The sequence below is a fragment of the Cimex lectularius genome, unplaced genomic scaffold, assembly GCF_000648675.2.
Source record: "Cimex lectularius strain Harlan isolate CLEC.00 unplaced genomic scaffold, Clec_2.1 scaffold74, whole genome shotgun sequence".
Taxonomy (NCBI): domain Eukaryota; kingdom Metazoa; phylum Arthropoda; class Insecta; order Hemiptera; family Cimicidae; genus Cimex; species Cimex lectularius.
Window position 1 is genome coordinate 367007 of NW_019392795.1, and position 23730 is coordinate 390736.

Genomic DNA, 23730 nt, shown 5'->3' on the forward strand with positions numbered 1-23730 from the left:
TTAGCACATAATATATACAATTTATTGTTATATTTTTACATTTATTGCATCTTAGGTTTTATTTTTAATGGAAGAAGCTAATTGTAGTTGGAATCGCTTGTTTGTCCGGACTCCCTTCAAAAGTTTTGTTTCTTTTTCTCGAATCCTTTCCCTGAAAGAAAGAAAAAAAAATTGTTTGAAGGAAAAGAAAGAAAATGGATTTAAAATGAATACGTACATCGTTGAGGGGGGTACTTTTGCCACCAGGTTTTTGTATAAATTCGCTCTCGGCTTTGCAACTGGAATCATGGATTTTTTGCTTGCTGTGGAGTGGGGATGGTTGGAGTGTAAGTAAATAATAAATACAAAATAAAATTACATATTGAATTTATGTTAATTACCAGGTTTTGCATTCGTTGTTTCGAGATTAGAGCCTGCTTTCATACTGAAAGAGTTCTCAGACTTCTGAAATTTTAATTTTCAAATTAATATTGGCTGTGAAGTTGTTTAATAAAAATCGTCTTTAACATTTTTTAACAGCTTACATACAGAACACAAAATGCAGTGAAACTTCCCCTAACGGAACACTCCTTGAACAGAAAAAAATCTGATTTCCTGGCATCTTCCTATTCATTTCTTCAAATTAAAATCTACAAAGCAGACATTCCTAATAATGGACAAATAATTATAAAATTTGGACTCTAAAACTCTCCCAAAAATGGGCAGCAACCTCCAGAAATTGTTTTTTTCTTCTGAGAAATGCCATTTCCCCCTATGTGTTTTGTTCACTTCCAATATTTTCCCATTAGGAATTGCAAAACGTTGAAGAGAAATGGATTTTAAACCATCTTCAGGTTGGTGCAACAAATTTCGAACATAGCATAAAATATATTTTAAGACTTTTAGTGGAGATGAAAACTGGTTTTAAAAAACTGTATGGAAAAACTTAAAAATACTATTTAATTAGTTAAATATTTCCAATTTTTATGCAAAGATAGTTGAGAAGAAAAATTAGTCACTAGTGGGGGGACTTGAACTCATGACCTCCGGTTCTAACCATTCAAGCTATCGTGACCTCTATATTCCTGGGCACCAACTCCCCCTCTCACCTGATTTTTGAATTTCCCTTTCCAGCCAATATTCCAACTTCTTAGTATCATCTGGTTGCATTGTGACATATGATTAGGGGAATGTTTGATATAAGGGTAACATTACATACATTAAATTAAAAAATATTGAAAAATAAAAATAAAAAAATTAAAAAATATTGAGCCAATTTTGAACCTATTCAAACGAGATGAAACGGCCTTATTTTTTTAAAAGAACATTTTGCTATTTTTATTTTTTTTAAACAAAAAATGAACATTGTCTGAGAGGAAAAGTTTCAAAGGAACTTTGCCCTTAGGCAAAAGTATGCTTGGTGAATGTGAAAAACCCTCTGGTCATAGAAAAGTCTAAAAATCCTCCATGTTTCAAAGCTCTTCTCACAATCCTTAATGCTAAACTTTTTTCACTCTTACCCAATAGCATACACCTTGTACAGCCAACAATATTTCATTTCCCAAGAGTGTCTGTTATAGGGAAGTTTCACTTATATATATATTTATTTTTTGTTATGACAATTACCTGTTTGAAAGTTGGGGGGGACAAAAGCATAAGCCCCCTTTGGGCATGCCTATCTTTGAAGTCTTTGATGTTTTCCATCATTCCAAACTTCTTCGCATGGATTTCCATAAAATTGGGCGCCTGCCTGGCTTTGAAAGGAGTGCCAGTATTCAGGCTTTTAATGACCGGAGTGGTCGCCTTGGAAATCCTCTTGGCTGATGAGAATAATAAAAATTTTAAAAATTAAAAAAAAAATCAATTGCTAGATATTTAAAAATGAAGAACTTACTAATTGCTGGTGTGTTCAAAACTGATCTTTTGGCTAGACAAAGACAAAATATCATATTACATTTAAATAACAAAAATATACACAAAAATTTGTGACAAATATATTTGCAAACTGTACCTAGAGGTGTTTTATTAACTTTATTATCTCGTAACGCCACCAGTTGCTGTTTCTGAAATTTGTTATGTGAATTATTAAAATGCTAAATAAAAATACAGATTTGAAATTCTTACCCTTTCCTTCACTGGAGTTGAAAACCGAATCTTTTTGTCATTCTGGTCTAAAGGAAGATTAAACAAGATGATATACATAAATACATTATATAATATACAAATTAAAAGTAATCAACTCACTTTTGAAAGGGGTTGTCGCTGAAGTAAATATCAGCTTTTTTGATAGTGGAGCTCCTCTCTAAGGAAAACATAAATAATTTGAAAAATTTTCAACAGTGTTTTAATTTTGTAAAGTAATTCTATTTATAAAAAATACGACCAATATTTTTTAATAATCAACAATGATTACCTTTTCAGATTTTGGCGTTTGGAGTTTATCAACAGTTTTAGCACTTATTGATCGACGCTCACTTAGAGAAATGTTGGCTAGAATAAAAAAAGTTATTCATAAAAAAAAGTCCTGTGAGAGTGAAAATCGGTACGAAACGCATAAATCACAGCATGGACCTACTTAATTTAAGTTGTAAATTAACAAAACAAAATACCGTGTAATCTTTCAAAGACATTCATCTTCCCTACTTTCCCTGGCTCTGTTTTCGGTACAAAAGATTTAAAGTCTTTAATACTGAATGATCGTTTTTTAATACCTTAAAAAAAAAAAAAAAAAAAAAAAATAATAGTCAAATATTTTTTTACAATGAAAATACAGTGCTCTCTCCCTAATCCAAACTTAGGCACTTGGAACATTCCAATAATCTGTACTAGAAAAAAATTTAAGTAGTAAGAATTTTAAAGGAAACATTATTTGGACGAAGTAGAAGAGAGTGTGAGTGTGTGTGTGAGAGAGAGAGGGGGGAAAGACAAACTTAGACCACCCAAATTTTCTTTTCTTTTGTTCAGTGAACCTTTCACTACACCCTTCACTACTAAAAAATGAAATGTTAAAGTCTACATTTTTCTTGTGTTAAGTATATACCTACTGCTTAAAAATGAGCGAAAAAGAGGAAAATTATAAATAATTATTATTATTGAAAGACAATTAAGAAAATGTTAAATAATGTTTTTAACGGCTCAATTTTTAAGTCAGTATATGTGTATTTAGTGTATGGAATAATAACAGTGCTGTGTTTATGTTTATTTTTTGTACGTATGCATTTTTTGAACACCCTCTTTAATACGAATATCCCCCTACAACAGTTAGCTTGGATTAGTGAGAGAGCACTAATTAGCGTTAAAAACTCACTCTGTGATTTCAATTCTTCTGTTTCATGCTGTTCTGGGGTTTTGCAATTTTCTTCATCAACAGTTATCTCATCACCCTGTTTGGCTATTAACATTTCATCCTTTTGCTGAGTTATTGTTTCAACCTTTTCCTGAGGGGAAAAATTGAACGTGCCTTCTCGTTTTAACGATTTAGGAGAGGCTGAAACTGAATTAAATTAAAAACGATTAAAAATCTTACTGGAAGGACTTTACATCCAATTGTTGGGTATCAGACTTTATCAAATTATTTTCAAATAAAATGCCAAGAGAAAGTGTAATACAATTACCCTACTACTGCACTCTTCTCAAAGAATTATTTCAATTATAAATGTAATTATTACTACAAGTTACTAAAAAACTTTTTTTTAACCTTTCATGTTCCCTAACTTAAAAAACAACTAACTTATAAAACCCAACTTTTAAAATAAATACATATTTAGGAAAAATATATTTTAAAAACCTTCAAGTGTAAATGTTCCTCTCCTCTTTGGTGAATCTGATTTTTTTCCAGAATCTATCGATATGATGTTTTTATCTGAAATTATAATTGGCATTATACTAATAGGCCTGTTATTTTATTTATTTTCTTTTCTCAATACCTTCTTCATTTTCGTCCAATATTGGAAGAGTGTCTTTCTTCTGGGGATGTGATTTTTTTGTTTGTTTAATAGGACTTGTTCCTAATTCTTCAGAGAAAAAAAAATCACCATGTAATTACACATATAATAATAAATTTAAAAAAACCAGTTAATATCTAATAAAGACCCTGTTTCTTTCTTCGCCTACGTTTCTTTTTTTCTTTTCTCTCAATTGATGGGCTTGTTTCACAGGCTTCAGAAAAAATTTAATATATATTTATTCAGTGCAACTGTATATATTATATATTAAATTTAATAAAAATAGTTAATATTTAATAAAGACCCTGTTTCTTTGGTTGCCCGTGTTTCGTTTTTGCATTTTTCACAACCGTCAGGCTTGTTTCACTGGCTTCAGAGGAAAGACACATTTATAAAAATATAAATAAAAAATACTATTCAAGAACCTCACCTGAAGATTCAATAATGAAAGTCTCCCTTCTGTTGTCATTGTTAAGTTCCAGACTTGGCTCATTTTTGCAAAGTGTTGTGTTTTCTTAAAATAAATTTACGCATAAAAATTAATTAAAATTATAAATTAGAGTTAAAGTAAAAATACTGTTTTAAATTCATTTAAAAAAAAAGTAAGTAAAAAATTACCTTTAGGCATTTCTTCCAATACTGGCATAACATTTTTCTTTTGCTGTTGTTTCTTTTGGATTTTTTTCTCTACCACCAGACTTTTTGCGCAGCCTTTATAAGAGAAAAACATTACATGATAAACCAATAAAATAATACAGTTGACTCTCGATAACTCGAAATTTTCCAAATCCCCCTCATTTTCCTATCTTGTTTGCCCACATTTACCTCCATAAGACGGACATTTCAAAATGAAAACCTCGATTAGACAAATTGTTTTGTAAGTCCACACAACCAGTGCCATTTCTTTATGTGCTGGATTTTCCAGCTTTCTGTCTCCCGCTATTTTAACAGTCCTACAACAGACAGTGCGCAACATTTCGTGCTTATCGGGCAGTTCGTTTTTTTCCGAGATTGTTCATTTGTGTCAAAAAATGTCTGTGAAATATCATTGTAACACACTAAGGGTGGAGGAGAAACACAAAATTATTAAGGCAGTAGATAAAGGCATTAATGAAAAAAGGAGACATTTTCAAAGAATTCTGCATTATCCACAATTTTATAAAATATGATGCAGTGAGTGGATTAGCTCAATACTTCAATTAATTGAAAAACTTTGAATTCAAGTTTTTTTAAATTTTCCCTGGAGATTCGAGTTATCGAGAGTCAACTATACAACACCAAGTAACTCGCCTGGAGATTCAACTGTGAACGTCTCTCTTCTATTATCACTCTCAAGTTCCTGACTTAGCTCGTTTTTGCAAGATGTTCCATTATCTAAAAAGAAGTACAAGTGTTTCAATTATAAGTTAAAAAAAGAAGGTTTAACTAAATAACTATGGTAAATGTGAAAAAAAAAAAAATTACCTTCTATGATTTCCTTTAATACTGGCTTTTTCTTAGACTGTTGTTTCTTTTTAACTATTCTATCTACCGCTGGACTTTTTTTACAGCCTTCATACAATAAATAGCATGTTAAAAAAAAAAAAAAATAAAAAAAAATAAAAAAAAAATTAAAAAAAAAAAAAAATTACAAAGTACCTCACCTTTAGATTCAATTGTGTAAGTTTCTCGTCTACTGTCACCTCCAACTTCTGGACTCAAAGGCACATTTTTTCCAACAATTTCTATTTAATAAAACAAAAATATAAATGCACAATTATAATTATTGTGGACAAATAATTTTTTTGTTTAAGTTATTACCATCTGTAATTTCATTCAGTATTGGCATAGGTGTTTTCTTTGGATGCCTTTTCTTTCTTAATTTTCTTTCTGTCAGCAGAATCATTTCGCAGGCTTAAGAAGCATACAAATATAACAATAAGTTTATAAATAAAATATATAGTGGAATATCAAAAGAATCTCACCTGGAGAATCGATTGTAAAAGTCTCCCTTCGACTATCATCGTTGAGCTCTGGACTTGGCAAATTTTTGCAAAAACTGTCATTCTCTTAATAGAAATAAAAATATTGTAATTACAACATTTTCATCAATTTGTAAAATAATAAAGTATTTGTAGAATTTTAAATTATTTAAACCCACCTTTACTTTCGTTATTCACCTGTAATGGGGGAAAAAAATGTGATTACTGCATAGTTTATATAGTAGCAAATTATATATAAATATAATGGATTTTTTTTTAAATGTTAAACCACAAAATTGCAAAATTAATTAAGCCTGAGCATTATGATAAAATATAGTTGGTAGCGATGTGCTGAGAGAATGGTAGATGATCCTCAGAAAATTTAAGAAATCTTCGCGTTTTAGTTTCTAGCCATTTCATCTAAATATTTTCATTCATCCCCCGTCATATATCTCCACAGCAGACAAACTACAGGTCATCTGCTTGCAGACCTGACAAAATAGTTCATATTTGCTTCATTGCATTCTTTTGAACAGATCCATCAATAAAATGTGAGAGATCAAAATTATCAGAAATGACCAGATTAAAAGTTCATTACGCCTCAGACTCCATGAGGATATCTGCATAAAAGACTGATCAGAGAAGACAAACTACAGATTCATCCGCTTGCAAATCTCACAGTTCGTGCTTATTTGTTTTATTAGATTCTTTTTTCACCAATAAAATGGTGAGAAGATGAAATGACATACCAATACAGGTAGGATGGGTAGACTCAAGATTTAAAAACAAAAACCACACTGGCGGTCAAAAGTTTAGTTACCTGTATATTTAAATTAAAATCACTTAAAACAATTTTAATCTGATCTTTAGCCTAATTTTAAATACATGGATATATAGAAAACTCGTAGAATCAGATGTAAGAAAAAAAAAAAAGGTTGTAATTAAGAAGAATTTTACTAATACTCCCAATAACAACACCCTAATAATACTTAAGAATTAACAATGTGTTTGTTGTTTCTGGAGTTTTGTTTACATTCCGGTCTATCTTACATTACGTTTCTGTCATTAGTTTCTTATTAGTGTGTTTCAGACCACAAAGTATGAAAATTTTACTTGTCTGTTTTGTTTTTTCCGTTTTCACTTACAAAAATTGGTAAAAAGAAGGAATTTTCTGTTGAACTGCACAGAGCGATTTACACACTACACAAAGTGATCAAGTCTTAGTGCTAAATCGCTGCTCAACTAAAATTTTCAAAAACAGGTCCATAACACCATTGCTCGCTTCGAGGAGATACTCTCATCATGACAAAGCTCGATCAGGATGACCCAGAATAATATCCATGAAGATAAATTTATTATTTTGAAAAGTAAGAGGAACAGAAGACTCACTGGCCCCCAGATTAGAGTTAATACTATCACAAAAAATTCTGTTTCAACTGTAACAAGGAGTCTCAGGGAGGCCAAATTGTTGTGGCATGTCGGTACACTGAAACCACTTTTACGTCCTGCTAATAAGAAGAAAAGGAAGGGCACTTGCTCATAAGCATTTTACACTGGAGGATTGGAGAAAAGTATTCTGGACCAATGAATCAAAGTTACAGGTATTTGGATCAAGTTGTAAGATTATGGTTTGTCATACGCCTTCAGAAAGTTATTCCTCAGTGCATAATCCTGGCTGTTAAGCATGGGGGAGGTTCAATTTGTGTGTGTTTGTGTGTGTGTGGGGGGGGGGTTCTCAGCTTTGGACAAGATCTCATACAAATTCAACGAATACTCAACAAAGAGAGGTACAAAGACATTTTGAAAGACCATGCAATCTCTTCTGGTTTTTGTTAAATTGGTTCTGGTTTTATTATGCAACACGATAATGATCCTAAACATTCTTCCAACTTTGTAGAGGCTATTTACAAGGAAAAGAAAATGTTTTTTCGAAGAACATGTCTTAGCCAGCTCAATCTTTGGATCTCAATCCAATTGAATTGCTTTGGGAAGAACTGGATACCAATGTCCAAACTCATGCTCCAACTTCACAAAAATACCTTTGGGAGCTCCTGCACAGTTGTTGGAATAACTTGCCTTTTGAAAAATTATAAAAACTTACAGAAAGAATGCCACAAGTAGTTCAAGCCGTCTTGAAAAGCAAGGCGGGGATTTTTAGATGAAAAAATGTATAGAAACCATTAGTTAATAATTATTTGGAGATTGTGAGATGCTGTATGGTGTGACGTAGGTTTAGAACAGATGTAGTTGAACAGATTTCAACTACATATGGACACCAAGCAAAGAGTATTCTGAAGGACATCGCCAGTGACAAAAAGAAACTTGCATCGGCTATCAATCAGATAACATTTTTGCTGAAATGCAGGCCCTGAAGATGATCTCAATAAAGATCGAAACATTGGCACAATAAAGAATATGTTTTTCTAAATATTTACCGCATTTCATGATTTCCAAATAATCATTATTACTATTAATCCAGTGCTGTTGATCATTTTATGTACATTTATTTTCACAGATATCTTATCATTGTTTTAATCAAATTTTGTTTGAAATCTTTATTTTCATTTAGTTATTGCAAAAAATTGAGGTGGTCCTAAACTTTTGACTGTGCATATTTTGACTGGTTTGTTTATGTGTTAGGTTCAACAAAAGTTAAATTTTCTTCAATTTGTATCTTTACTATGCCCCCAGACAATTAATTAATACGTTTCGTTAACTAGAGGAAATAGTTTTTTTGTTATTACAGGCAATAAACTTTTTATGACTTATATAAAAAAAAATCTAGGTAAAAATGAAACAATACATGCTATGTTGTGTACTAAATAGTAGTACTTTATTATAAATATTGTAACTTTGTAACTTACGTCTTGAGCTTCGAATATCTTACTGACCAGGTAGACCTAGCAAAGGAAAAGAAATAGCATAAGTATTTTCAGGTAAAGCTTCCAAGTGAAGTAACGTCTCACCTTCTTGCTCCTCGGCTTGTACACGTTATATTTTTTGGCAATTTCAATCAACTGGCCGTATTTCAGGCTGGTCAAGTCCTCCAAGGTATACATTATAAGTTTTAAACGTTCAAATTCAACAGTGAATCGGTTATTCGGCGTACTCCGATTATAAGTCCAACTGAGCCTGAAACTCCTAACGGAAAACTGTTTGAACCTGAAAGCGCTGTCAGTTGTATCTGAGGCCGTCGGCCAAACTTGAAACGCTCGATGAAAAACGTTCTAAAATAATAAATCACACGATAAAACTCCCAATTCAATTTCTTTAATAATCCTTTGATAAATTTCAAATGGTTGAATTTATCTCTTTATAAAAATTACGCCCACAATTCATTGTCCCTTTTCCACGTTGTTTCAGAGGTTCCAGTCTGGTTTCAGTTTTGAATGATTTCTAGACTTATTTATAAATATTGTTTAGCTTTTAAAGTATTTAAAGTTCACGGCTGTGCGATTACATTTCAAAGCCCGGTTTTGAAAAAAAAGATGAACGAATTTTCTGCGATTGAAAAACTTAATGCCGTCAACAAAGACATCAAGTCTTCCTTAAAAACCTTGGAGCAAGAAGTAAACTATTTTTGTTGAATCAAAGACACTAAAATTCTTTTAAAACTGACTAATCAAAGACCAAGAGCCATATTATACACCTAGTTAAATTTTCATTAGGCATGCATTATTCTTTTCATCATGTTCAAAACACTAAGCCTCAGTTTGGCTTTTTAGAAGTTAGAACGTGTTAATAGTTGTTTTTATTGATGAATTGTCTAGTTCTGTATGTACAAGAATTCCTTTCAAGTGCTCATTGTAAAGGAGGCTCCAGACTTGCGGTATTCACCTAGTGGGGATGATTATTCGCTGAGCTACAATATTCAGTGCTCGCTTTGCTCAATCTAGGACGTGCTAGGGCTAGAATAATAGGTGGATTGCTAACTGGACACTGCTGACTCCGGAGACATATGTATAGACTTGGAGTGCCAGAAACAAGCCTGTGTAGATATTGTCAAAAAGAAGAAGAAACAGCGGAACACGTCCTCTGTTGGTGCGAAGGCCTATGTAGGCTGAGATTCCTAATCCTGGGAGAGGAAAAATCAGGGCTTGAAGGATACACACGGGAGCCCTTGAAAACGTTTTGTCTTGCAAAAAAGCCTCAAGCTTAACGAGGAGCTCTTGATAAAAAAAATGTTGATGCACAATAGATCAATACTAGTCACGATGAACAGGTCGTAAAGAGGATTCTATATAATCTATCAATTACAGTGTGCTCGGCTAATTGTTGGTTTTCTTGTACGCTTCAGAGTGAAAAAAATATTTGTGAAGTAAGCGAAGTCAAAGCATCTACATATTCGGGAACTGTACTGTTTGATTACTGTACTGATATCAACTGTAATCATCAATCAACAGTAATTATTTTTTGATAATAAATGATTCCTCACTAGTATAGATGAATTAATGAAAGAACAACTTATCATTGTTTCTATTAGTTAGGAATGGATAGGTTCAACATAACAGTCTAGGAGTTCCTTGAACTGTACCAAGCTGAACCGATAATTTGAAACAAGGTTTATGGATGGAAACGGATCTAAAGTCTCTAATGGGCAACAGTACTCTGCGACTGAGTTTGTTGCCACTATACAAAACAATAACCGCAGATGATGTGATGACAGTTTCACTGTTTCCACACAAACTGGGTGGTTGTACAAACTCTGCATGTGTGTACATAGGCGCTATTTGGCGAATGCCAAGATGAGCTTCTTCAGATTTGGCAAATATTCAGTGAATACCACATGCCTGGAACCACCTTTAGACTGTGAATCCTTGTACCTTGTGTATTATTGTAACAGCCTTTGCTGTATAAGAATATGAAGAAAATTTATTTAGCATTGCTAATTCAAATACGACGTATTTATTTTTTTCAGCTATATTTACATTTCAACAATTTTTTTAATTCAACAATTTACTTTTCACATTTTAACAAATTGTTTCGAGTTCTTTCAATGCTTGTGGTGATTAACTATACTCCCTTTTTTTTTTCTCTCTCTCTCTTCTTTTATGAGGGTTCACAACACAGGTCATATGTCCTCAAGGTGTTGGTGTTTTTGGAAAAAAAATTTGTATGTATGTCGGGTTCAAATCCTGCGGCCCTATATTCGAACCTGGGACCTTTTCCTTACAGTGATGAGTGCCATGTCAACGCCTTAACTTTTATGGCCAATGACACCCCTAACTCTATTATCCCACCCTCCAAAACAACCTTCAAATTTGAAACTTTCTTGTTGTGCTTGAGGTGATAGTTTAGTGCTCGTCTAGTGTTATAATGGTCTACATCAAAATTTTTCACTAGAAATTCATTCAGATAATTTGGATAATTATTATCAGTTTAAGTTATTATAAATACTTAATTTAGTTAAATTTTTAACATTTGACTGTTATAATTTTTTTAAAAACATTAAGTTAATACGTGTGAATTTACCTCATCCTATCAATGATCTCATTGCTTTGTTTGTAATTTTTGGAGGTAATCCTTTTCTCTTTCTAATAGTATGAACAATACTGTTGAAAAATAAAATGTGGCATTACTATACAATTCTATATTTTCATTTTTTATTTATCTGTGGTTATTCTCGTGATGCATTTTCTTCTTCAGTTTTTGAGAAATGTTTCTGCGTTCCCTTCTGGGTGAGCGAGCCGTCAGATTTACAACTCTGAAAGAAAAATATGTTAAAACTATTTCTCTATATGGACAACTATTCCTAGTTTATTTACTCTAACTTATATTAAGGCCAGCTTACAAAATAAGCAACATTTTTTTTTGTCAATGTTTCTAATAGTAGGTCTACCAAATGTAATATAATCAGCCTGGGTAGGCCAAGGTTCATTTCTTGGGCCCAGATTATTCAACATTTATTAATGTCCCTAAGTTTAAGTTTAATTTTGTTTGCAGTATTTTTTACAGTACAAGATTTTTTTTCATGTCCATCAGACGACATTATTGCTATCATTTATCAACGGTCTTAAAAAAGTGCTTCAAATGTTTTGTTAAGAAACTTATTTGCGAAACAATTTCTAAATCCCAACTGTTTCATTATATTTTTATTACATCTAATTTAACTTTTCTTTCAAGTTGTTCCAAGTTGAAAGGGCGGCTTATGAGAAACCAATATTAGAGAAAGTCTTAAAAGAAAATGAAGAATTAGAACGTATTATTGAAGAGAAAGTCCGATACCTTACTGAACTTGAACAGCGGTACAAGCAGGTATATAGTTTAGGTAATTATTATATTTTTTATTAATCTGATCCTTTAAATTTTTTTAGGCTAATCCTGAATCAGAATCTAATGATTATGAAGCTAAACAATTACCAGTCACTTGTCCAGAGGTGGCCAATAAAACAGAAAATGTTGAAAATAAAAATAAAAAAGTGAAAAAAGAGGGAAAAACTAAAGTGCAACAAGCACCAAAAAAAGGTATCTAATCTTATTTTATACCAAAACTGTTCTGTGTATGTGTTAAATTGTGTAGTGTTTTTTATTGGTACACATACATTTTTTTAAAATGTAAAATAATGTGTTTTTTTTAGAAACTAATGAAGTTGATGCTCCAGTTGATGTTGGAAGATTGGATCTTAAAGTGGGTCAGATAGTCGAAATCAAAAAACACCCAGATGCGGATAGTTTATACGTCGAACAGATTAACATAGGAAAACCGGCGGCTATAACCGTTGTGAGCGGTCTCGTCAAGCACGTGCCGATTGAAGAAATGGAAAACAGGATGGTCGTAATCCTCGGCAATTTGAAACCGGTCAAAATGCGGGGTGTGACATCAGAAGCCATGGTCATGTGTGCGAGCACGCCGGACAAAGTCGAAGTCCTGAGCCCACCTATCGGTTCTTCACCGGGCGATGTCATCACCGTCTCTGGCTACAAGCACAACCCCGATCCAGTGCTTAACCCCAAGAAGAAGATATTTGAAACTGTCGCACCTGATCTTAAAACAGACTCAGACTGTATCGCTACCTATAAAGGTGCCAGGTGGTCTGTCGAAGGAAAGGGTTATGTTAGTGCTAATACTTTAATTGGCGCTCCTATAAAATAAAGTTAAATTATAAATGTGTTTTTTTTTTCTTGTGTTAAATTATACCAAACTGTTTTATACAAACAAGCCATTGTTTTGAAGTGTCGTATGAACACTATAAGAGAACAAGGAATAAAAAGATGATCTTTTTAGAAAAATTAGTTTTAATTATACATAAAACATTAAATATCTAAAGGGTTTTAAAGTAGCAAATTAGTGAACACTTTTTGTTTCTGCAGATGGTGAAAAAAAAAAAAATTATATGGAGAAAAAGCAATTAGTCATCTTCATCATTTCCTTTTGGCCCTTTAGGCGCAGGGCCTCCAGCCCTTTTAGCCATGATGATTTCATCAACTCTCAATATTGTTTTAGCAGCTGAAGTTGCGAATTTAAGCCCCCAGCATTTCAGGTTATACAAGTCCCAAATGCCTTCTTTGTTTGAATCAATGAGGTTGTTTTCGTTTTCCATCTATAAAAAAACAAGTGTTAGAAATCTAAAAATAAATACTAAGAAAAATGTGATAATTACATCGATGTTGATTCCTTTATTACGTCCTTCGTCTGTTTTATGTACTTTAAACATTTCGGCCATAACCTCCTTTGACTTGATCCCTGAATTTTTTGCCAGCACCTTTGGAAATTCCATCAAGGCTTGAGAAAAAGCGATTACTGCCAGCCTAGAAGTTCCAGGTACTTCGTCTGCATAATCTCTAACGTGCCTTGCAATCTGTGATTCGACGGCACAAGCGCCAGGGACCACCCTTCCATCCTGTAAAACATAATATTCAATACATAAAGATTTTGTTTATATAAATAGAAGCATACCCTTGAAAGGCTTTTAAAAGTGTTCACTCCATCATCAACTGCCCTTTCGACATCATTCATGTAATTGTCGGTTGCTCCACGAATGATAATCGTTGAAATTTTAGACTCTTTCCCTTCGAGTCGGAAAATGACAACTGACGTTTCTCCGATCTCGTCGATAAAAACATTATCGGCAAACCCAAGGTCGTCTTTTGTAGGTGGTGCCTAAAAATAAAAAAATAAATATATAAACTATCTCTATGTTAAGAAAGTTTATACATACAAGGACTGGAAGAGCTGTTGCTCCCGTCGCCTTGCAGAGCCTCCTGATATCAAATTTACTATTTAACCTAACGGCCATCATTCCGGCTTTATTGATGAAATGAAGCGCCATATCTCCAAATTTGCCACCGCCGACTATAATATCGACTCCGGCAGCTTTTATTGCTTCAATCTGTTTTTCCAAGAGGTTCTCTTCTCCTTTGCTGAATTTCATAAGTTCATCGGCAGATTTAATAAGCACCGTTCCCTACAAAACAATTGTCAATAAATTAATAATTTGTTACAAAAGTTTAAATTTTATGTTAGCAAACCTTTGTTTCTGTTATGGTAACGTCGACAGGGCAAGTGTAAATAGCGATTTTAGCATCTGTCTTTTTCGTGACTTCTCCTTCAACTTGACGTTTGAACACCATGCCCAATACGGCTTCCGAATTGAGGACAGATGATCCGAGAATTTTGCAAATCCTGATATTGTCTACATTGAATGTTGTTTCTTCTGGCATGATGGAAACTAAAAAATAAAATAAAATGTCAAATATGTTCACACTGAATAGTTAAAAAATAAAATAGTTACTGCATGCTTTAGTGATAAGTTTAGCCAAGAAGTCCTCAAAGCCCAACTGTTTGCTCATGACAGCGGATCTTATTGCTTTTGTAACGTTTTCCTCGTCCCGGCAATCTTTAATTTCATGGCAGACCATTTTTTCCAAGACTTCCAGCGCTTTGTTAAGAGCGAGGTCATATCCCTCAATAATACTAACAGGTGTCATGCCCTAAATAAAAATAATATTAATTTATTATGGGTTTAAACTTAAAATTACATTTTTGTTTAAAACAAAGCAATGAAAAGTATTTATAATAGTGCAATCATATAGACATCATATAGATATAAAGTATATATAATCATACCATCTTTAGTAAAGGTAGGGCTACTTCTAACAACGAGCCTGCGAAAATGAGAACAAAATTTGTTCCATCGCCGACTTCCTCATCTTGCATTTGAGATGCAAGTACCATTATCTTAGCTGCAGGGTGTTCCACCTAAAAAAAAAAAAAATAAAATAAATAAATAAATAAAAAAAATAAAATAAAAATAAAAATAAATAAAAATTCTCAATCAATTCCATCAACAATGTTTAACAATGAAAAACTAAATATATATTTATTATTCCTTCTTATATGCCTAGACTATTTTTTGCTATCAGGTTTGTTTGGGCAGATCGAAACTGACTACCATATGTGTAGAAGTGACAAAATGCTGTACCAGTGTTCCAGCCGTGTAGAACCAGAAGTTCAGTATTCCAGCTGCTCTTGTGCAAGTTCGGAACTAGTTCAGATTACAAAATATCTGCTCTGCCCTAAGGTCTGTGCAAATAAAACCTGACCATTAGTCTTTAGCCTAGTACACACTAGGATTCTTTGTCACGGAGCTGCGTCTGGGATTCATTTTCTTGCATCTGAGACACTTTGCGACAATGAATCTTATAAATCTCTTCAATGGGACTCAAAATCTTGTAGATCCACTGATTCAGCCCTGCAATAATGATACTCAAGTTCGAGTCCAAGTGTGAACTAGGCTGAAGATACACTTCACCACATTATGCCATCTTTAGGTTCTTAAGCCTAGTATGCACCGAGATTCTTTGAATCGATTCATGTTGCTGGGCAGAGTCGGGGCTGCGTGGATTCATTGTTGCGATGCAGCCCCGACAAAGAACCGTGCCCAGACCAAGATTCAGTGCACAATCATCAGTGCCTGCGAAAATGATGGGGGAACTAGCTCTCAGGAATTTCCCTTGTTCTTTTTTGCATTGTATGTAGTGAATCCAATCGGAGGTGCATTAAAAAACGCCTAAAAAGATGGTGGGTTCGGCAAATATTTCACAGCAGGAATCAGCACGGGAAAAATCTTTTGGACACGTTGAGATTAAATGATGGCGAAAGGTTCAAAAAATTTTTGAGGATGTCCCCAACCGATTCCGAAACCATTTTAATGAAAGTTGGCCGTCAAATTTCCAAGAAAGATACCAACTTTCGGGAATCTATCTCTCCGGCCAACATATTAGCTGCCACTCTCTGGTTCCTAGCGAGTGGAGGCTCATGTACACCTTCAGGATATCAAAACAAACGAAACTGTCCTTTTAAAGTGTGTATTTTTTCAATTTTGGTGATGGAAACACTGAATTTTTGGGCTAAACTGTTCAATGTTTGGCTTTTCAATTCCCGATTACGGTATTCCGTTAATGATTTCACAAACAGCGATGGAAATGCATGTCTTCGATAAACTGTAATGTCAACTCGGTACTCCACAACATACAAAACACAAAAATCTTCAAGAAAACACTCACTACAACGTGAACTAAACAAATGAAGCAAGAGCGTTGTTCCGATTCACGCCCGCACTGGCAAATGTTGCGCAACATTGAGTCAAAGAATCCCACATTGGATGGGATTCAAAAGAGCCCGAAAATGCTAGCCCGCAACAAACCAGATTCATCGCAACAATGAGTCGGGGCAGCCCGGACTCAGGCTAGAAACAGCCGACTCTCCGGAGATTCAGAGTTGACTCAAAGAATCCTAGTGTGTACTAGGTCTTACAGACATGGGTGACATGCATCTGACAGAACCAACGAGAATGGACTAGGGCAATCGATCTATAGATTCTTCAACTCACAGAGCTCAACACGATACATTTTGACAGAAAAGAATTTTTACCTCGAGCTCGTTGACAATCGTGGCTGCATCATTTGTCACAAAAAGCTTGTCAATGTGGTTAATGACGATTTTGTTCATTCCGTTTGGGCCGTAGGCAGTCTTGACAGTCTCCGTGAACTCCTTGCACGCCTTTATGTTACGGTACACCGCCTCTTCCAGGCCGGAGAAACGCTAAGGAAAGAAATAATTACCCATTAACAAGCAAGTTTTTCGAAATTTATGAAATTCCTCGTTAAACGTTCAACTTGGAAAACCTAAACGGTTAAATCGTCAAAGTGTTAAAAGAGATAAATGGAAAAACAGTATCATAAGGCATGCCTACGACCGACTCACCCTGGCTCCTTCTTTCAGCATTTGGGCGAAACCCGGGGGCTTGGGCACGTGCATCGCCATCTTCCAAGATTTTAAAAATTCAAGAATAACACGAAGAAAATCAACTGACAATACTTTTTTCCCCAAAGATACGAGATTTAAGTAGAAGTTGAACACGAGTGCCGGAACCTAGGTTTCCAAAACGGCAAACAGGACGCAGTGTTGCCGTTTGTCTTTGTCGTGATTTTTTTGTTTTCCTTCATCTTTTATTAAATAATATTTCAGCGAAAATATTAATATATAATTCAAAACAAATAATGGTAATTGAAGAAAAATTTTATCCAACGTTTTATACTGGATTAAAACAATTAAATTTTAACTTCCAAGAATCACGCCCAAGAAGCCCAATTGTGATGGTTTAATTCCACTTTTTACCAATTATTCAAACAAATTTCTATCTAATCAGTTTAAATATTATCTATCTATATTAACAAACTCATTTATAATCATTCAAAAATATTTATACTCAAAAACCCATACATTATCACTTATTCAGTGTCTTAAAATACCAATTCATCATCCCAAATAAGTATGATTTTAACTTTTACCAGTTTAGTTTTAATAAAAAAGAATAAAACATTTTATCCTCCATTTTAAACATTATTCTAAAAAATGGAACGTTTAGTAGTCTTTTGATTCAAAAAAATATGTTACTAATTTAACTAATATTGTAATACCGATTGATGATTGATGAGGTTTAGGGCCGACCTAAAATTTACCCTATTCAAAAGGTGATTTCCCAACCAAGGATCTCATAACATGTGGAAATTATTGTTAGTAATATAAAAAAAATCAGAAAGAGAAAACTAATGTCAGGGCAGAATCGGCTAACGTTATAAGAAATGAATTCACAAAATACAAACTCTCCACTAGTCCTCTTTTCGAAAAAATTCATTGTAGGAACTCGATTGTCATAAAAGACAATCTAAATTTGATTATTTCAAAAGCAGATAAGGGCAATGTCACAATGGTGTATGAAAAACCTCACTACTGGAAAAAATGTAAAAATTGTTAAATAATAAAAAAAACTTATGAATTAATAAAGACTAATCCCACTAAGAAAATTCAAACAAATTCTTTAGCCAACTTTTTGGAATGAAAATACGCATATAAAAAAAAAAGAAAAGATATTCGAAACAAATAATGAGGTATGCCCAAAGATATTTCTTATTAAAATAAATAATAAAAAGAAATAGTGGCATAGTGCTTCTCACTTAACCTGTTACTTTCATTTCATGTCATTAAGTTATTTGTTGTTAATTATTAAACTGTCAGGGCTTAGTTTCCCTAAATCCCCTAGCAAGCAATTAAAACGCCAGAATGATAGCCATAAATAATTCCCTCAACATTATCCATCTAGATAAGCAAATAATGGTTATTTGCTCTAACTTCTTGGCTGCCCTAAACATTTACCCATCCTTTCGGCAATATATGGTATGGGATCTATTGTATTCATTGGGACGTCTTGAGCAGCAAGGGAAAAGATTATTTTTTCTCTGGATCCCTGGCAATGAGAGAGCTGATATAGCTGCCAAAGTGGCAGTTGAAGAGACTCTCACTCACTCTTAAATACATCTTTTTTATTTTCATACCATTCACTTAGGGTGATGGATTATTTTATATTCCTCCATAAGCCTTCTCATACTACACATTCACGTTAATAAATACATTGTTTCAATACACACAAAGAAATACTAGAAGAGATACATCTATAAAATACCATATGTATTAAAACAGTCCTGTTTCCTATAAACATTGAAATGGGACCTAAATAGTCTCTGCCTCACTCGAGCACAATTCTCATATCCTATTATCAGGTAGCATTCCTACACGCTCCCTATATAGAGGCAATGAGGGCGCTCTTCAATTAAGTGGGACACATCGAGTAATCTTTCTTTACATGTCGGACATGCAGATTTTGTCTGAAAAGTATGTGTTATTGTCAACCTCATTTGCATTTCTTTTATATTTCAACAGTGTTCACACTAATTATTCCGAATTTGTATCATGGTATTGCCATTAGAAATCATTCATCTTTTCTGTTAACACACAAAAATGCACAGCAAAAAATGAGAAAATGAAAATTTATTAATGAAATAAAAATAATATCTCTGAGGATTAAATATCACACAATATTTTGATATCACATTGTAAGTCTCTTGTATAGATTATATTATAAAAAGTTATTGATTGAAAATTAATTATTGATGCAATTTTTATTCAGCAGACAGTTCGTGAGGAAAGAATGAAATTAGTACAGAGTGGAAACCATCAATCGTGTCATATTTCTTCATGTCGTTGATTAGAGATTTTGCATCGTCAGGGCTGAGATGTGTCAATGTTGCTAAGATTATCTTTAATTTGTCTATCATGTCTGGTGAAAGTTCAGATCGATTTTTAGTATAGTTGTAAATCAGTTTAAGCAGTATTCTCATCGTAGAATCGAAAACCCATTTTTTCCTTGGCCAGCTCACTTTCAACACTTCAATCAGCACCTGAAGAATAATATAGTAATCAATTTGGTTGTTATTAATACATGTTTTCAATAGCAAACCTCCAAAGCCAAGTGTCTGCTTGTAGTGTCTAAGATATACTCTTCTAAAATTTTATAAATCAGATTTCCATGTCTAAGTGTCGTCAGACCTTTAGCCTTGATGAGAAGCGGCAAACATTCTATGTACATAGTCCTCACATTTATATTCTGCTCCAAGTACATGTTTTTCAATATTATTTCAAATATATCATCAAAACAATTTCTCTGAAAAGTGTAGAGTTTAAATAAAATTTACTTTCATGGATGACAATCTTTTTGATATACATACTGCTAGATTGGTTACGGGGTGCTGAGGATGAAGCTTATTCATGAGTCCAACATAGGTTTTTATCATCGGTGAGATTACATGCGGTTCGTTATGATACAGTACAGGTCTTAATGCTTCAATTATGACATCATGAAAATTGTACATTGTCAGTTCTGATTTTGTCTAGAAAAAAAGAAAGCATATTCGACATTTGAACTTTAATATTGCACTTATTAGATAGTAATAAATAATTACCACATTATCAATAATATGATGAATGCAATCAAGGCCTAATATTCTGTTCTGAGATTCGAAATCGTCGGTGATTATCAATGCAGTCGGTAGCACTTTGTTTAAATGATCACCCAAGTGAGGAGACTGAAATGAAAATGACCTTATTGAGATTGTAAGTAAAATTTATAAAAAGAAAGCTTGAAATGTATAAATACATTCAATGTTTAAAAAATAATTTTTTATTTAAATATTCATTTTATATTTTTGCGTACTTTCAGAAAATTTTCAAATTTTGTTAGGGCTCCACAATGCATAATGATACATCTTTAGTATGACTAAAGTGTTCGGCCGTTCACTACAATAATTGTCGTCTTACTTTGACATGTTTAAGAATCCAAGAGAAGCAGAGGATCGCTGCAGGGAATTTCTTCCAAGTTTTTTGAAGCAGCGTTGGCCTGAGAGCATCGAGTGCTGTTTTGAAAATTTTCTGATTATTGCAAGTCAAGAGGAGGCTGAGGCTGGGGTGGTTTTCCTTAGACAAGAGGAGGCCAAGGAGCTTGCTGCCAAGAGCGAGGGAGTTGTCTGTCGTCCACAGGCTTTTTGCTGAGTGTTCTCCAGCAAGGAGTACCGCCTCAGCAATAAGCTTGCTCTTCTCAGCCTCTGTTGCATCCCTGTAGTGAAAGTGAACAATTGAAAATCTTTGCAATTAAAGGCGAAATGAGCTTTTCAACATATTGCACAGAGTACTGAAAAATGTAAAATAGTGAGAAGTAGAGAATCCTCAAACAATAATAATAATTGTTATATATATATATAAAAAATGTGAGCAATAGGTTGATTAAAAATACATTTTACAGCATGCTCAAGTACAAATTTTTAATCCTTCTCATCATCCTAGTCTACCTAGTTTCACGGTTTTAGCCTGGCAAATACAGTTTGGCATTTTAATACAAAATGCATGTTGTATAACCAACCAGTAAAGATAGAGAAATGTTCCTCACAAGACAAAACAGCAAGGATAGGCAGATCAGGATGATCAGAAAGGTTTAAACCAATAAGTTGACTGTTAGGTTTTCAGGTGCATAACATAAACTTGATCATTCCTTTCATCCTGGTCTGCCTAGTATCACAGTTGTATCAGCATTTTGTATACAAAAATGACACACACTGTGACAATAATATAATACATGGAACAACAATGGCAAAATACTGAAACATAACCTCCAGATGAAGTTAGTGAGAATAGGAAACCAGAAAAACAAGCTAAAGATAAGTTTTATTAAAAATTGACATGTTTTAAAGGTTTTGTTAGTTTCTTGAAAATATTAAAAAAACACAAAAAACAATAGTAATTGTGCCTTTTAAATTGAAAATATTTCTGTTTAAAGAGTATTGATGACTGCATTTACATATTTGTTATTGCCTGAGATTCATGATCTAAATAGGTTTTACAGTCTCAAATAAAACCAAATTTGACTGTTTATAGCTAAAAAGAAGCATGTAATTTGAATAGGTTTTACAGAACGAAAATGAACCAAATTTGACAATGTTTATGGTTTAAAAAAAAAAGAGTAAATGCATGAGCTTTTAGCAAATGATTTGAATAGCTTTTAGAGAATGGAATAGACCCAAATTTCAGTCATTTGTAGCTTAAAAAAAAGTAAATGATTGAGCTTGATGAAAATGATTTGAATAACTTTTACAGGCTGAAATGGACCCAAATTTGAATCTATTTATAGCTTGAAAAAAAGTAAAATCCTTTAAAAAAAAGAAAAAAAAAGAAAGATAGTTCCTACTCATAAGTTGTTTTGCAACGATCCGGATTTCAAGCCCTTTAGCTCATCATCAGGTAGAAGGACTTCCACGTCTGTCGACATGAACTGCAAAAGTGTGTCTAGAGACGTGGTTGTGGAAGTCCTTCAACCTGATGATGAGCTAAAGGGCTTGAAATTTGGATTGTTGCAGAACAACTCACTGTGAGTAGGAACTATCTTTAAAAAAAAAAAAAGGATTGAACACCACACTCACTCCATCATTTGTCATTTCTAAAAAATAAGTAAATGCTTGAGCTTGATGAATATGATTTGAATAACTTTTACAGACAGAAATAGAACCACATTTGACAAGGTTTATGGCTAAAAAACACAAGTAAATTATTGAGCTTGAGTTATCGTGTGTACACACTAAGCAAATCTTGGCCAACGAAAGACCAACATATGGGGCCGAACGTTGGTCACAAACACATTGGCCATCCTTGGCTCACTCACATCAAATCTCCAATCAAAGGGGATGGGTTCAAGGGATTGGGCCATGTGGAATGCACTCAACATCTACCCTTTTGGTGTTTCCGCCAGAAGGCCGAACCTTGACTAAGGCCAACTGCTTCTTTGATTCTGATTCACATCCCGTACACAATAAGCCAATCACGGCCAACGAAGCGGTCGGTTGATTTGCACTTGCCTTTACATGTTCTGAGTAGGTTTTAAATAAATGCTTGAAATTGAGTAACGTGATCTGAATAGGTTTTCCAGACTGAAATAGTACCATATTGACAAAAGAAAAAAAAATAACAACAAACAAGTAAAGGTCTTGTAGGAGAGAATGACACTTGAGGGCGGACAGACTAAATTGACTGATTGAGATTGATGTTTCTCTTTTTACCGGGTGGCTCGTTCCTCGAGGGCCTCAATCACCCGTTCCAAGTGGCCCTCGCAGGCGGCCGTATAAGGCAGAAAGTCCGCCGTGCTGAGCGGCCGGTCGAAACCCGAAGACACCTCGGGCACCCGGGCCGCCGTCAGAAGCTCCCACGCTCTCTTCCGCTCCTCGTTCTGCATCTTGGACGAGGAAATCGAAAGTAAATTAATAGACTTTCTCTCCTTGGATACGCTGACGCTGACGCTACACCACACCGATGCCGGTAGCGTGAAGCCGTGAATCAATCAGGTCCTTACTCCTTAGTCCTTGACCACTGGCCATGAATCAGAGGTTGGACCGGTTGGAGGTTCTGAATCAATCATGACGCTACTCGCCAAACGTCCAATTACGTCATTTACTCACATTTTAAAAATATTTTGTTTAAATACACAATATTAATTTTGATAAACAAAACCTATCCAGAAATTATTTCAATTTAGTTCAACGGTTTATGAGGTATGAGTCTGGGTAGCCTTTTTCTACCACAGCTATCCTGACTTGTGTCAAGGCCCCTTTGCTAGCCTGTTTCTGAGGCTGCCGACAAGCAGACTTTAATAATCTCATCTGCCAAGAGTTGTTCAATCTCCTCCAGGCTTTTTGCCTTGAAGGGGATGTGTTTTGGATTGGCACTGCTTGGGAGGCCCCTGGGCCTGACCAGATTTTTGGTTTGGTAGGTTCCATATAGTTCCCACAAGTAGCTAGGGATATAGGATGTCAGCCCCAGCAGAGCCCTGCATGCCAGGGTAAGCCTGGATACAACAGGGTGTCAGCCGGTTCTGTGAGGGCTCCATTTGAGACACTATTTTTTGTCACTGTCATTCATCCTTCCCCACAGTTCGCTTTACATCTCGGATTAGGGTCACCATGGCCCC

General features: G+C 34.1%; 4 protein-coding genes across 5 annotated transcripts; 1 reads left to right on the forward strand and 3 right to left on the reverse strand.

Annotated features, from left to right (window-relative positions):
- LOC106667517 lies at positions 1 to 9095 on the reverse strand. 2 transcript variants are annotated; one of them, XM_024227969.1, is made up of 25 exons: positions 8851 to 9095; positions 8749 to 8784; positions 6064 to 6082; positions 5888 to 5971; positions 5724 to 5816; positions 5567 to 5647; positions 5388 to 5474; positions 5214 to 5297; positions 4542 to 4634; positions 4354 to 4437; positions 4228 to 4293; positions 4072 to 4137; positions 3906 to 3992; positions 3767 to 3841; positions 3287 to 3472; positions 2589 to 2690; positions 2393 to 2469; positions 2224 to 2281; positions 2104 to 2150; positions 1991 to 2042; positions 1874 to 1906; positions 1606 to 1799; positions 381 to 444; positions 218 to 302; positions 1 to 151 (listed from the first exon to the last, which is right to left on the reverse strand). In XM_024227969.1, the coding sequence occupies exons 1-25, from the start codon at positions 8941 to 8943 to the stop codon at positions 52 to 54; spliced, it is 2046 nt and encodes a 681-aa protein (XP_024083737.1). In that variant the 5' UTR covers positions 8944 to 9095; the 3' UTR covers positions 1 to 51. The 2 variants fall into 2 exon arrangements, with proteins under 2 accessions (XP_024083737.1, XP_014250991.2); XM_014395505.2 differs by lacking the exons at positions 4072 to 4137; positions 4228 to 4293 and having other exon boundaries at positions 8851 to 9091.
- Positions 9096 to 9230: 135 nt separating this feature from the next.
- LOC106667516 (aminoacyl tRNA synthase complex-interacting multifunctional protein 1) lies at positions 9231 to 12995 on the forward strand. Its single transcript, XM_024227970.1, has 4 exons — positions 9231 to 9453; positions 12008 to 12139; positions 12199 to 12349; positions 12463 to 12995. Exons 1-4 carry the CDS (start codon positions 9274 to 9276, stop codon positions 12975 to 12977), a joined length of 978 nt encoding a protein of 325 aa, XP_024083738.1. The 5' UTR covers positions 9231 to 9273; the 3' UTR covers positions 12978 to 12995.
- Positions 12996 to 13102: 107 nt separating this feature from the next.
- Positions 13103 to 17328, reverse strand: LOC106667512 (T-complex protein 1 subunit theta). The gene is made up of 9 exons (XM_014395497.2): positions 17091 to 17328; positions 16758 to 16928; positions 14952 to 15083; positions 14617 to 14815; positions 14354 to 14553; positions 14044 to 14289; positions 13782 to 13985; positions 13486 to 13725; positions 13103 to 13425 (listed from the first exon to the last, which is right to left on the reverse strand). Exons 1-9 carry the CDS (start codon positions 17148 to 17150, stop codon positions 13234 to 13236), a joined length of 1644 nt encoding a protein of 547 aa, XP_014250983.1. The 5' UTR covers positions 17151 to 17328; the 3' UTR covers positions 13103 to 13233.
- Positions 17329 to 19196: 1868 nt separating this feature from the next.
- LOC106667656 (TELO2-interacting protein 2-like) lies at positions 19197 to 23148 on the reverse strand. The gene is made up of 6 exons (XM_014395736.2): positions 22826 to 23148; positions 20541 to 20835; positions 20186 to 20308; positions 19952 to 20113; positions 19684 to 19887; positions 19197 to 19624 (listed from the first exon to the last, which is right to left on the reverse strand). The coding sequence occupies exons 1-6, from the start codon at positions 22996 to 22998 to the stop codon at positions 19346 to 19348; spliced, it is 1236 nt and encodes a 411-aa protein (XP_014251222.1). The 5' UTR covers positions 22999 to 23148; the 3' UTR covers positions 19197 to 19345.
- Positions 23149 to 23730: the final 582 nt, after the last annotated feature.